Raw genomic sequence first — 14,283 nt, 5'->3', positions numbered from 1 at the left:
ACAGGGCTTTACAAGAGTTCTCGGCATAATGTCGAACAACATGATCACAGCTTCATTTTAACGACAAAAGACCTAGATGAACACAAAAAGGCTTTGGCTAGGAAAACTACAACATGGCACCTAGAAAACCTCTCAAAACAGCATTATATATATATATTTTCATTTCCTCTAGTTGGCAACTATTGTATTTCTGGAAGATACTCAAAGAACAACTTCAGCAGAAGACTTTAAATACACAACTTCATTAGAAAGGAAGTCTGAAATCGGAAGATTCGAAAATTCAGAGTTGAAAGAATTTAGAGTTTAAAAGTTAAGCACCTGTATCTTGAATTGATAGAGAAGGGGTAAAATACTTTGGAAAGCGGTATAAAATTGAGGTATTGTGGTTCCTGGACCAGCTGAAAGAGTGCTGATGATTTTTTGCCTTATTTTGAAAATCAAAAACTTCTTAAAATATAATGGATAGTAACACAACTAGAAGGTTGGGGAAGGGGTGAAATGTAAAATTTGTTACCACCGGTTCTGTGGGCATGGCTTGGTGGTGGTGGGGTAATGTGACTGGGTGGGCGTGGCCAACTTTTTTTAAAAAAAAACTTTTCAAAGCATTTTTTCTAATGCTTTGAAAAGCCTCAGCCAATCAGGCAATTCAGCTGGGATCGTCAGAGACTTTTCAAAGCATTTTTTTTTTACCACCTCTTCGGCCAAGAGAAAAAAATGCTTTGAAAAGCCTCTGACTATCCCAGCTGAGCCGCATGATGATAGAGACTTTTTTTTTTACTTTTAAAAGCATTTTTTCGTCAGAAGAGGTTGTAGAAAAAATGCTTTTAAAAGTAAAAAAAAAAAAAGCCTCTGATGAACCTGCGGCTCAGCTGGGCATGATGGTGGTGGTGGGGGCGCAGGGATTTTTGCTACCGGTTCTCCGAACCACCCACGGCCATCACTACTGGATCCAGCAATCTGGTCCGAACCGGGAGCATTTCACTGCTGGGTTGGGGGCAGTGGAATAGTGTAACCAAATTGTCACTGTTCAAAGCATATATACAGGTATGAAAAGTCTTCACATATACAATATTTTGTCTGGTTTTACTTTTTGCTTCTTTTCCCTTTTTCCATTAAGTCAACAAAATAAACGCCATTTTTTATCAAAAGAAATGCAGCCAACTAAGCAGTGTGTGTGTGTGCGCACACACACAGACATGCCTGCAAACAACTTTCATAGTGGAAAAGTCTCCTGCTTGTCCCCACAAAGTGCAAAGAACAGGACAAACACAAGCACACACGCACACACACAAACACAATGATGTCTTAGCGGGTCAACTTTCAGCAGTGCATTTGCTTCCCTCTAGTGGCTGCACAAATGCAGGCAGGATTTACTGCGTTTATAGAGTCGGTGTGCATTTGTGCTTACAATACATTTGTAAATGCTGGACTTGGAAGCTACTAGTGGGCAAAGGAGTGGGAGGGGTGTCAAAAAAGGGGGCAGGGCCAACTGAAGGCAATATAGGTAGCCCTTGGCTTATAACCATTCGTTTAGCAATCATCTGAAGCAATGGTGGGTTCCTCCTGGTTCGGCCCGGTTCGGCCAAGCCGGTAGAGGTGACGATATGACGTCACCGAACCGGTTTTGCCCCCCCGTCCCCCCCACATTGTTCTTACTTTTTATTTGGCCTCACCCCCAATCTATTGCTGCCTCCTGAGTCTCAGCTGATCGGCTAGAAGGAAAAAAACTGTTTAAACTCTTGCCGCGGGGCTTCAAAGGGCCGCCCTACAGCTGATCAGTGTTAAAAGGCAGTGTGGTGGTAGACCAGTGCCTCCAAAAACAAATGAGTAGACCGGTGCCTGCAAAAATAAATGGGTAGACCAGTGCCTCCAAAAATAAATGAGTAGACCGGTGCCTGCAAAAATAAATGAGTAGACCAGTGCCTGCAAAAATAAATGGGTAGATCAGTGCCTCCAAAAATAAATGAGTAGACCGGTACAGCTCCGCAAGCAATTAAAAGCCTGGTAGACCAGTACCTCTGCTAAATCCTAAAGAATTGTCACATGACCATCAAGCCACACCCACAAAATAAGCCACGCCCACAGAACCGGTAGTAAAAAAATTTAGAACCCACCCCTGCTCTGAAGTTATAATAGGTAAAAGTAAATGTTTCCTTTGTCCAGTCGTGTCCCACACTAGGGGGCAGTGCTCATCTCCGTTTCTTAAGCCAAGGGACTCAGGGTTGTTCCGGGAGATTTCCGTGGTTACAGTAATGGCCCAAATTGTGGAAACCTTTTGGGAAAAGTGTATTTTCTAAAACTAGCTAATAACACCACTTTTTTGGAGTAGTAGTACCCTAAAATTATATATCAATGGAAAGATAATTTAATGAAGAATGTAATGCAATAACTTTTATGAAGGATTTTCTATTAGAATAGCAGTTACAGTATAAAGAAGAAAAGTGAAACGCATAGAAAAAACGAGATAAACAAAAATTATCATCATAGAAAAAACTAGATATACAAAAATTATCACCATGTCAGTTAATACTTAGTTGGGTAACCTTTAGCATGAATTACGGCCTTACAAGGTCTTCCCATGGAGTGAACCAAGTGTTTTAGTTCTGCAGCTATTCTAATGTGAAACCAAGATTGAATGATTGCTTCTATTAACTGGATTTTATTGCTGGATCGTTTCTGACTTAACAGGTTTCTTTAGTCGGCTCCCTAGATTTTCAATTGGGTTAAGGTCTGGGCTATTCCCAAGCCATTCCAGCAGTGGAATAGGATTATCTTGAAACTCCCCCCCCAAAAAAAGAGGTGTTATTAGCTATCAAACCTCAAAAAATACACTTTTCCCAAAAGGTTTCCACAATTTTGGCCACTACTGTATGTGGTCAGCATGGCTAAACCCTAAAGGTGCACAAAGAGTGTTTGCTATTTGGGATAGACAGTCTACAGGATCTACCTCTCCATCATAAGTATGGGTTCCCATAGAACACAATGAAAGGACCGCACCCATACCTTTATTGGGATGTGGCCCACATTGTCCTCCAGAGGATGACCACGGATGAGACCACGGGCTTCAGTCAGCTCTGCACAATCGCTCGGAGGTGAGGGAGCACCGTCAGAAAGGGGAGCCATGAGGGACTCCATTTCATGGGAAGTTGAAGGGATTACCGAGAGGGGTGCCGCCTGTCGGCTCCGGTGGTGGTACGCATGGCTTCCTGAAGCTTGGGAATCCAAACCAGGCATAGATTTCCTACAGAAAAGGAATGAGACAGCTCCATAGACACTGGTCCCAGGCTGATCACAAGCCTGTAAAGGAAATCATGATCTTAGTAGCAAATGCTGCACGGAATGATGTTATTTTTCCTTGCTCAAGAACGGTGGAGATTTCCTGGAAACTAGGCAGTGGAGGAGGAGGGTAGAGATGGAGAAAATACTCAGATTGAACAGCCAAGAGGCAGATGTAGAAAGAGATAAAGATATTAGAGAGGAATACGGAAGACAGGTCAAAAAGAAAAAAAAGCATAGCAACTAAAGTACTAAAGTGGGCAAGAGATGATGGATAGATGATTTTTTGTTTTTGGTGTTGTTTTGATTTGCCTTCCTTTTCCTCTTTCTTTCCTTTTTTTTTTTTTTTGTAGGTAGGTGACATGATTAGAAGAAAATGTTTTTTTAACAAAGAATGACATGATTAAAAGTTAGAAGAGACAGAAATAAGAGAAAAGAGGAACATTAGTGTATATACTTTTATATAATAAAATAAGACGAATAATAAGAGAAAACATGGAATAATCGAATAATGAAAGATTGCAACTTTTTATAAATATGTATCAGTATTAGAAATATATAAGTTGGATTGAAAGTAATAATTATGACTAATGCTATTAATCTTATTTGTATTAGAATATAATAAAATAAGAGTAATAATAAGAGAAAAAAAGAGAACGGTGGAGATTTGTTATGTAGTTTCTTGCAGTTTTGTTTACTCGTATTTGATGGCTTGCTGGTATTGGAAACCTCTAATCTCCAATTCTCTCTCCAATCTGGTGGCCTTATACGTCCTTTACATAATAGTTACCATCATATAGAATACAGAATAACACAGAGTTGGAAGGGGCCTTGGAGTTCTATAGTCCAACCCACTGCTCAACCACTCTGGACAAATGGTTGTCCAGTTTCTTCTTGAAATCCTCCAGTGACTCACAAACTCTGGAGGCAAGTCGTTCCACTGATTAATTGTTCTCACTGTCAGGAAATTTCTCCTCAGTTCTAGATTGGAGCTAAGTTGTTAAATCAAGACAAATCATTTCCTTATCTTCAAGGAAAAAACCAAAGTCCAACTGCTTTTTGAAAAGCACTTAGAATGCGCAGAAACGGATAGATTAACGCTCACTATAAAGGATAAAGAAGAAACTGATTTTTTTTTTTTTTTGATATGGGATGTATTTTATCAATGGCTAGAGAACAGAAACAGACGTTAGAAAGGAGGAGATATAAAAAGAGGAAATGTTAATGTGGAAAAGAAGATGATGTTAGGTATTATTGTTATTATATTATTAATATTATTGTGATGAATACTACAACAAATATTAGTCATGGATTATGACTGTTTAAAAATTACTGTACCCAGATCACACACTGTTTGATGGAAATTGAATGTTATATAAATAAAACAAATAAAACATGAAAAAAAAGAAAAAAGAAAAGCACCTTTGGGACATGACGGAATCTAGTTTCTGCTTGGTTGCCTTGTTTTCACAGGGGGGCATTTAAAGATCCCTCCCAACACGCATCTTGATAGTGTACCATCCAGGGGTGGGTTCTAATTTTTTTTACTACCAGTTCTGTGAGCGTGGCTTATTTTGTGGGCGTGGCTTGGTGGGGGGGGTAATGTAACTGGGTGGGCGTGGCCAACTTTTTTTTTTTTTTTTTTACTTTTAAAAGCATTCTTTCTACAACCTTAAGAGGTTGCAGAAAAAAAAATGCTTTGAAAAGCCTCTGCCGATCAGGCAACTCAGCTGGGATCGTCAGAGGCTTTTCAAAGCATTTTTTAAACCACCTCTTCGGCTGAAGAGATTGCAGAAAAAAATGCTTTGAAAAGCCTCTGATGATCCCAGCTGAGCTGCAGGATCATCAGAGGCTTTTTTTTTTTACTTTTAAAAGCATTTTTTCGCCTGAAGAGGTTGTAGAAAAAATGCTTTTAGAAGTAAAAAAAAAAAAAGTCTCTGATGAGGTGGGCGGGGTAAGCGAGCAGCGACCGGGCTGGGGACCAGTTCGGGGGCGTGGCCAGCCAATGTTATTACCGGTTCTTGGAACTACTACAAATTTTTACTACCGGTTCTTGTGAACCGGTGCGAACCGGGAGCAACCCACCTCTGGTACCGTCGATTCCACACTTCCCAATTCTTTGACAACATTCACCCTTGAACCAAACGGGGCAGAGAAGGCAGACAAGTGGGCTCAAATGCGTTGGAGACAACATCAACCCAAGACTTACTTCAGGTAATTGTTGCGAAAGCTGGCACAGGCACAGAAGACGATGCAGAGGAGGCAGATGGCTACCGTGACTCCGGTGACAGAATGAACTAAGATATCTGCAGGTGAAGGAGAAAGGAGGACATGAAAGCAGAGAGGAAGACTTCCTACTTTCCTTCTAACAACCATCCCAGAAGGTAGGCTGGGCAGATCGATCATCTATCTATCTATCTATCTATCTATCTATCTATCTATCTATCTATCTATCTATCTATCCATCCATCCATCCATCCATCCATCCATCTATCTAGAGAGAAACAGAGAGGGAGGGGCTGGTCCAAACCTTCCCCATGAACTTCTGTTGCTGAGGAAGGACCTGATCCTGAATCCCCATGATGTCAATTCCATGTCAAGATATACCACAATGGTTCTCTAAAGTGTTAAACTTCTATTCTATTCTATTCTATTCTATTCTATTCTATTCTATTCTATTCTATTCTATTCTATTCTATTCTATTCTATTCTATTCTATTCTATTCTATTCTATTCCTATTCCTATTCTTATTCCTGTCCCCTCTTTTAGTTCTAATTCTATTCTATTCTATTTTCCTATTCCCTTTCTATTCTATATTCCTGTCCTGTCCTGTCCTGTCCTGTCCTGTCCTGTCCTGTCCTGTCCTGTCCTGTCCTGTCCTGTCCTGTCCTATCCTATCCTATCCTATCCTATCCTATCCTATTCTTATTCCTATCCCCTCTTCTAGTTCTAATTCTATTCTATTCTATTTTCCTATTCCCTTTCTATTCTATATTCCTGTCCCGTCCCGTCCCGTCCCGTCCCATCCCATCCCATCCCATCCCATTCTATTCCTATTCTTATTCCTATTCCCTCTTCTAGTTCTAATTCTATTCTATTCTATTTTCCTATTCCCTTTCTATTCTATATTCCCGTCCCGTCCCGTCCCATCCTGTCCCATTCTATTCTATTCTATTCTATTCTATTCTATTCTATTCTATTCTATTCTATTCTATTCTATTCTATTCTATTCTATTCTATTCTATTCTACTCTACTGTTATTTTGTAATCTCTTCTCCTACTTCCATTCCACCCCACCCCACCCCTGCCCACTCTTCTTTTTAAGGTGGCAAAAGGAACCAGCAGCCATTACCTGTGAATCCCTCCGGCAAGGTCTGCACGTCTTTCACGCTAGAATACGGTCCTGATCCTATAACCGTCTTGGCTCCCACCTTGAAGAAATATCTGGTGTCGCTCTCCAACCCGTCAACTTCAGCGCTGAAGGTACTGCCTGAAGAAGGGAGGAATTCTGGATGTGGAATCGGATTCCAATCTTCCAGCCCCAAGGTTGCAGCTGCTTTCTTCTTCCCCAGATGACCCATGCTCCCCAGGGAAGTACACACGGAGGAGCTCAAAAAAGTAATGCCCATAAAAATAATAATAGAATAATACTGTTGGAAGGGACCTTGGAGGTCTTCTAGTCCAACCCCCTGCTTAGGCAGGAAACCCTACACCACTTCAGACAAATGGTTATCCAATCTCTTCTTAAAAACTTCCAGTGTTGGAGCATTCACAACTTCTGGAGGCAAGTTGTTCCACTGATTCATTGTTCTAAGTGTTAGGAAGTTTCTCCTTAATTCTAAGTTGCTTCTCTCCTTGATGAGTTTCCACCCATTGCTTCTTGTCCTGCCTTCAGGGGCTTTGGAGAATAGCTTGACTCCCTCTTCTTTGTGGCGACCCCTGAGATATTGGAAGACTGCTACCATGTCTCCCCTAGTCCTTCTTTTCATTAAACTTGACATACCCAATTTCTGCAACCGTTCTTCATATGTTTTAGCCTTCAGCCCCCTAATCATCCTTGTCGCTGTTGCTGGCTGGGGAATTCTTGGAGTTAAAGTCCACAAGTCATGCTACTATTTTGTCACCCCTAGTCCTTCGTTTTTTTTTTTTAATTGAACTTAAACAAAGTAAACTTTGATCACAGGATTGTGGCCAACATCTTGAATTTTGGATCCCACCCCCTCCTTTTGCAGACAACTCTGGATGTTTTTGTGGATTTGCAGACTTAGTGCTTCTTACCAGTGGTGAAATCCAATTTTTTTTACTACCAGTTCTGTGGGCGTGGCTTGGTGGGCGTGGCATGGCTTGGTGGGTGTGACTTGGTCGGCATGGCAGGGGAAGGATATTGCAAAATCTCCATTCCCACCCCACTCTGGGGCCAGCCAGAGGTGGTATTTCCAAGTTCTCCGAACCACTCAAAATTTCCGCTACCGGTTCTCCAGAACCTGCTGGATTTCACCCCTGCTTCTTACCCTCTTTGGTCAACAGAGTCCACATCTCATCCGGCTGGGTGCAGTTGGCGTTGTAGAGGATGACATATTCCACGATGATGCCATTCGGTTCCAGGGGGGGACACCAGTGAAGCTGGACCGCGTATGGGTTGATGGGGTGTAACCGCAGGTCAGAAGGGGGAGTGGAGGGCCCTGCAGGAGAACAGCAGAGGCAGCAGGAGACAGAAAGCAAGCATAAGGTGATCTGGATGAGCCTCTGAAACTCTTCCCGCCCCCAGGTTCCCTGATAAGTCAAGTCAAATCAAATCCAGTCCTAAGGCCAGATATAAACAAAGATAAAATAAAAGTATTGTATCCATATCCATATCCATATCCATATCCATATCCATATCCATATCCATATCCATATCCATATCCATATCCATATCCTTATCCTTATCCATCTATCTATCTATCTATCTATCTATCTATCTATCTATCTATCTATCTATTCGTCCATCCATCCATCCGTCTGTCTATCACCGTGATGGCGAAGCTATAGCATGCGTGCCAGTAGTGGGTTTCAAAATTTTTTACTACTGGTTCTGTGGGTGTGGCTTGGTGGGTGTGGCAGGGGAAGGATACTGTAAAATCTCCATTTCCTCCCAATCAGCTGGGACTCGGGAGGCAGAGAATAGATGGGGGCGGGGCCAGTCAGAATTTTTACTACCGGTTCTCCGAACTACTCAAAATTTCCACTACTGGTTCTCCAGAATTGGTCAGAACCTGCTGAAACCCACCTCTGACGCATGCCCAAAGTGGCACACGAAGCCATGTCACCTGGCATGCGTGGCCTTGCCTGTTTGTCTTCTGGATTTCTGGCGCATATGTGCTTGCGGTGATCAGCTGTCATTCGCGCATGCAGCAGTCCCAAAAACCTGCCTGTGTGTGCGCGCCGGCCAGCTGATTGTTGCGCACCCATGCGCTGTAGAACCCGGAAGTTCGGCTTTTCCAGAGCACAATCCCTTTGCTCATGTGGCAGTGCCGAAAACCAGCCTGTGCATGCACGCTGGCCAGCTGTTCGTTGGGCGTGCATGCGCTCTAGAACCCGGAACTTCAGCTTTTCTGGAGCGTGACCCTGACACTCAGTGCTGAAAAGGTTTGCCATCACTGCTCTATCATCTACCTATCATCTGTCTAAATAAATAAAGACAACCATTGAGAGAGAGAGAGAGAGAGAGAGAGAGAGAGAGAGAGAGCGTGAGTGTTTCTTTTCCTTCATTTGGAGAGAATTTTTTAACAATCTGCTAAAGCTCTCATTTTTATAGGTCCAATTTTAACTGGTTTTATCCGTACTAGCAACTGTTGTGGGTATTTGGATATAGAAAAGGCTTACATATAAACTTGTTGAAATGGGTGACTGTAGAAACAATAAATAATTAAATTAAATTAAATTAAATTAAATTAAATTAAATTAAATTAAATTAAATTAAATTAAATTAAATTAAATGAATAATAAAATTACATTAACACAAAAAATTAAATAAGTAATAAATTAAATAATAAAATTAAATAATGAAATGAAATGAAATAAAATAAAACAAAATAAATGAAATAATAAAATGAAATAAATAATAAATAACATAACATAAAATAATGAAATAATAAAATGAAATGAAATAAATAATAAACATAACATAAATAATGAAATAAATAATAAAATAAAAACGAATAAAATAAAAACGAATAAAATAAAAATGAATAAAATAAAAATAAAATAATAAAATAAAATAAAATAAAATAAAATAAAATAAAATAAAATAAAATAAAATAAAATAATAAAATAAAATAAAATAAAATAAAATAAAATAAAATAAAATAAAATAAAATCTAGAATATTCTGGTATTTTTTTTAAAGGTCATTTTTTCTGCCGTTCCAGAATTAAGTTCCTCCTTCGTATCCCCATCCCATCCCATCCCATTGTCAGGGAACATTTCATGCTGCTCTACTTACTATCTGGGAGGGTGAAACACTCCACCGCATTTCCAAACGGACTATCCATTCCGACACCGTTGGACTGCACTGCAAACTCGTATCTTGTGAATGGTTTCAGTCCGCTGATCAGAACATTCTCTTTAGAGCTATAGAGAAGAAGAAGAAATTCCCACAAGAGGATGAACCCAAGATCACGCAAACAGGTGTCCTACAAAGACTGGCAAGATTTCGGCAGCCTTTGACTGGTAGAATCATAGAATGATAGAAATTTGGGACTGGAAGGCAAAAGGAATGTCTCAGTAGCCAATATGGGGCCTTTACCAGCTTCCGGTTTAGTCTTTGTTTTATCTAAAGCAGTTAAAAACAGATTAAAATCTGGTGGGTCAGAAAATCCGACAACTACCCAAAGCTATTTCTCTGGGTTGATCAAGATTGAAGTTTAACAGAGACAAGTTTAACAGATTAACGGAGTTGGAAGGGACCTTGTAGGTCATCTAGTCTAACCCCCCCATCCCCACCCAAGCAGGAGACCCTACACAAATCTCAAAACAGCTCAGAAAACTAAAGATTGTAATATAAAGGCAACTGGGCTTTGTTTTTCCTTAAAGATGTTTCACTTCTCATCCCAGAAGCATCTTCAGAACTGAAGAAGCTTCTTGGGTGGGAAGTGAAATGTCTTCAAGGAAAAACAAAGTCCAGTTACCTCTTGAAAAAAAAGCACCTTTGGGACAACCACGACCTGGATGACTGAGAATCTCCATAGACAGTGTAATACGAAGGAGAAAACATAAATGCTCCTCACTAGATGACCTGGATGGTTCCAATAAGAAAAAGTCTATTTTTAAGTCTTTGGTAAGAAAAGCTGTTATGATCTAGGCTTCCTGAGTCATTAAAACACACGAGTAGTCCCAAAAACCTCTTTTATTGCAACAGCTGTGAATTACGTTCATTCACAGCTGAGTCCCAATTAGTTGCAAAAAGCCCTTTGGGAGAAATCCTTCGGGATAATCACCAAACTTTAACTCCCTTGACACTCTGACAAAGACTTACTTGGCAAAGCCACATGGAGTCCAGAATCAAACAGAGATGCCAACTGGGAACAGAATTAACAATGTTGCTTTCCTGCAAAGGGCCCATGCTCCTCTTTTAAGCCTTATGGGAAGGGCCAATCTCATGATCCCTTTTGTTTTAACTGTTCTTGCCTTCTGGCAGCTCTGCTCATGCGCGCACTAGGAACAGGCTCCTCCTGTTCCTCTGCCTCTCTGCTGTCTGATTCTGGAGGCTCCGGAGTCCGCATCACTCCCAGATGGCCCTGGCTCCATCTCTGCTTCCAACGCAGAGCCCTCGTCCGGGTCTTCCCCAGACTCCAGGACTGGCCCATGGTCCTCCCCAGCCTCCTCACTGTCCAACTCTGCTGCTAGCTCCGCAGGCTGCTGGTGGACCACAGCAAAAGCCCCCACATTAATTCTGCTTGGAACTGTCCACCACACAACTATGACAGCACATGCCTCATGATTTCATTTGCACAAGGCACCACGATCCTTGTGACGTCACGTACTCTCCTACCTTGTGTAATACATCACAAGCGAGGCATTCTTTAACCCCCAAGGGCTGAATCGCACTGTGTAGTTGACGATCTTCACGGTGGTGAAGTTGGGTTTCTTCCACCGCAGCCAAATCGTTGTGGAACTATTGGAATCGACGTGGAGGTGCCCAGGAGGTGGTGGGGGACCTTTATGAACTGGAAGATCTGAGAAGATAAGCACGGAAAAGAAGGGGGGAGGAGGAGGAGGAAGAAGAGGTGAAGGATTAGGAGAAGGAAGAGGAAGAAGAGGAGGATTAGGAAAAGGAGAAGAAGAAGGAAGAGGAGGAGGAGAAGGAAAAGGAGGAGGAGAAGGAGAAGAAGGATGAGGAAGCGGAGGAAGAGGAGGATTAGGAGAAGGAGAAGGAGAAGAAGAAGAAGAAGGAAGAGGAGGAGGAGAAGGAGAAGGAAGAGGAGGAGAAGAAGGAGAAGGAGAAGAAGAAGAAGTAGAAGGAAGAGGAGGAGAAGGAAAAGGAGGAGGAGGAGAAGAAGAAGGAGGAGAAAGAAGAAGAGGAGAAGGATTAGGAGAAGGAAGAGGAGGAAGAAGAGGAAGTGGAGGAGGAGGAGGATTAGGAGAAGGAGAAGAAGAAGGAGGAGGAGGAGAAGAAGGAGAAGGATTAGGAGAAGGAAGAGGAGGAAGTGGAGGAAGAGGAAGAGGAGGATTAAGAGAAGGAGAAGAAGAAGAAGATAGAAAGAATATATCTGGAGTATTAAGTGTGGAAGGACTAGTATCAGTAACAGCTGTTGCTTGCATGGCTAGGTTTCCTGTCACAGGGCTCTACTCATCAAATGCTCCGTTGATTCTTTGGAGTTCAGAGAAACAACATTGCGGGAACTCTCACAAAACAGAAGTTGTCAAGAGAATGGCCATTCCCACCTACAAAATGGTGGCCATGTTTTTCCCAGGCAACCATAAAGTACTTATTTTCAGAACGCCCAAGTGTGGCTAAACGAGCCAATCCAAAGGTCTAACTACAGGTAGCCCTCGACTTACAACTGCTCACTCAGTGACCGTTTGAAGTTACAACAGCATTGAACAATGTGACTGAGGACCACCTTTCACACTTAATGACCGTTTGCAGCATCCCCACGGTTACGTGATTTATATCTGGATGCTTGACAACTGACTCACATTTGTGACGGTTGCAATGTCCCCGGGGTCACGTGATCCCCCTTTTGCGACCCTCTGACAAGCAAAGTCAATGGGGGAAGCCAGATTCACTTAACAACCGTGTTACCCATTGAAGAACTGCAGGGATTCACTTAAGGAACGTGGCGAGAAAAGTCGTGAAACGGGGCAAAACTCACTTAACAAATTTCTCATGTAGCAAGCTGAATTTGGGGCTCAATTGTGGTTGTAAATTGAGAATTACTGCTAATAACAATAAGGTTAATAACTACTAATAATTACTACTAATAACCCCATGTTAAGCTTATGTTTGAAGCAGTTGCAATTTTTTTAACAAAAAAATAATAATTCAACAGTTAAAAGAGAAGATACCTACCAGCTGCGGTGACAGGCGCTCGCTCCGTCCTGCCTTTCCACACGGCTGCATAGCCCTCTTCATGCTTGTTGAAAGCTACCAGCCTGATTTCATAAAGCTGTCCAGGAACTGGACAGAGTAAAACAGAGATGTGATTACTAAACAAAATGCCAAAAAGAGGCAAAAGCCAGAAATTTTTTTTTAGTTTAGCTGAACTCTGGCGTTCTGCCACCCTGCTTGTTAGAAATGACAAAAGTGCATCAGATCTGGAACCTGGGAAATGGTAGTTTGATTTGGACAAGAGCCTGTAGTACAGTGGACTAAAGCACTGTTATTAACATCTGCTGCTTGCAATTACTGCAAGTTCAAATCTCACCAGGCTCAAGATTGACTCAGCCTTCCATCCTTTCAAAGGTAGGTAAAATGAGAACCCAGATTGTGGGGGCAATAAAATGACTTTGTATAAATATACAAAAGGATGAAGGCTATTGCTTAATGCATTGTAAGCCGCCCTGAGTCTCCGGAGAAGGGCGGCATATAAATTAAAAGCAAAAAAAAAAAAAAATCTGATGTCCCAAAACTATCCCAGTTTCACCTAAATTTTGATGGTAGCAGATTCAGTGGTGGGTTGCTACTGGTTCTCCCCGGTTCTTGCGAACCGGTAGTGGAAATTTTGAGTAGTTTTGAGGAGAACCGGTAAATACCACCTCTGCCTGGCCCCGTCCCCAATCTATTTGCTGCCTCCTGCATCCCAGCTGATCGTCTAGAAGGAAAAAAATCAGGGCTCACTTGACAAAGAAGAGGAAAAAAAAAAACCAAGACACTGTAGCTTTAAATTGAGAAGCCAAGAAGCCTCCAAACGAATCGGCTAGAACTGATCCACTCCTTGTAAACCGCTCGGTGGTGGTAGATTAGCAATTGAGGCCAAGCTGCCTGAAAGTGGTTTCCGATGCTCTCGGTGGTGGCAGAGTGGCAAAAAATTGTTTAAACTCTTGCCTTAGTGCTTCAAAGGGCCGCCCTACAGCTGATCAGCAGTAAAAGGCAGCGTGGTGATAGACCAGTGCGCTCCAAAAACAAACGGGTAGACCGGTATGGCTCTGCAAGCAGTTAAAAGCCTGGTAGACCAGAGCCTTGGTAGTACAGTGGTTTAATGCACCCTGTTATTAACACAGCTGCCTGCAATTTCTGCAGGTTCGAATCTTACCAGGCTCAAGGTTGACTCAGCCTTCCATCCTTTCTAAGGTGGGTAAAATGAGGACCCGGTTTGTGGGGGCAATAAACTGACTTTGTATAAATATACAAAAGTATGAAGGCTATTGCTTAACGCATTGTAAGCCGCCCTGAGTCTCCGGAGAAGGGCGGCATATAAATCAAAATTTTAAAAAAATAAATAAATAAAAAAAGTACTTCTGCTAAATCCTAAAGAATTGCTTGTCACATGACCCTCAAACCACGCCCAGAAAATAAGCCACACC

General features: G+C 41.8%; 1 protein-coding gene across 1 annotated transcript in view; it reads right to left on the bottom strand.

Moving 5' to 3' along the window:
- IGDCC4 (immunoglobulin superfamily DCC subclass member 4) overlaps window positions 1–14,283 on the bottom strand; it is a 125,521-nt gene that overhangs the window by 2,953 nt on the left and 108,285 nt on the right. Inside the window, exons 13-19 of the mRNA XM_070953469.1 lie at window positions 12,830–12,937; window positions 11,309–11,492; window positions 9,761–9,888; window positions 7,789–7,959; window positions 6,630–6,767; window positions 5,486–5,582; window positions 3,004–3,241 (exon numbers count right to left, since the gene is read on the bottom strand). Of these exons, the coding sequence (XP_070809570.1) occupies window positions 3,004–3,241; window positions 5,486–5,582; window positions 6,630–6,767; window positions 7,789–7,959; window positions 9,761–9,888; window positions 11,309–11,492; window positions 12,830–12,937 (1,064 nt within the window). The remainder of the gene's footprint in view (window positions 1–3,003; window positions 3,242–5,485; window positions 5,583–6,629; window positions 6,768–7,788; window positions 7,960–9,760; window positions 9,889–11,308; window positions 11,493–12,829; window positions 12,938–14,283) is intronic.

The sequence above is a fragment of the Pituophis catenifer genome, unplaced genomic scaffold (genome assembly GCF_029215685.1).
Source record: "Pituophis catenifer annectens isolate HBS135680 unplaced genomic scaffold, rPitCat1.0.hap2 SCAF_14, whole genome shotgun sequence".
Classification (NCBI taxonomy): domain Eukaryota; kingdom Metazoa; phylum Chordata; class Lepidosauria; order Squamata; family Colubridae; genus Pituophis; species Pituophis catenifer.
Note: the sequence above shows the minus strand (reverse complement) of the source record. Positions and strands in the feature narration are given on the sequence as shown.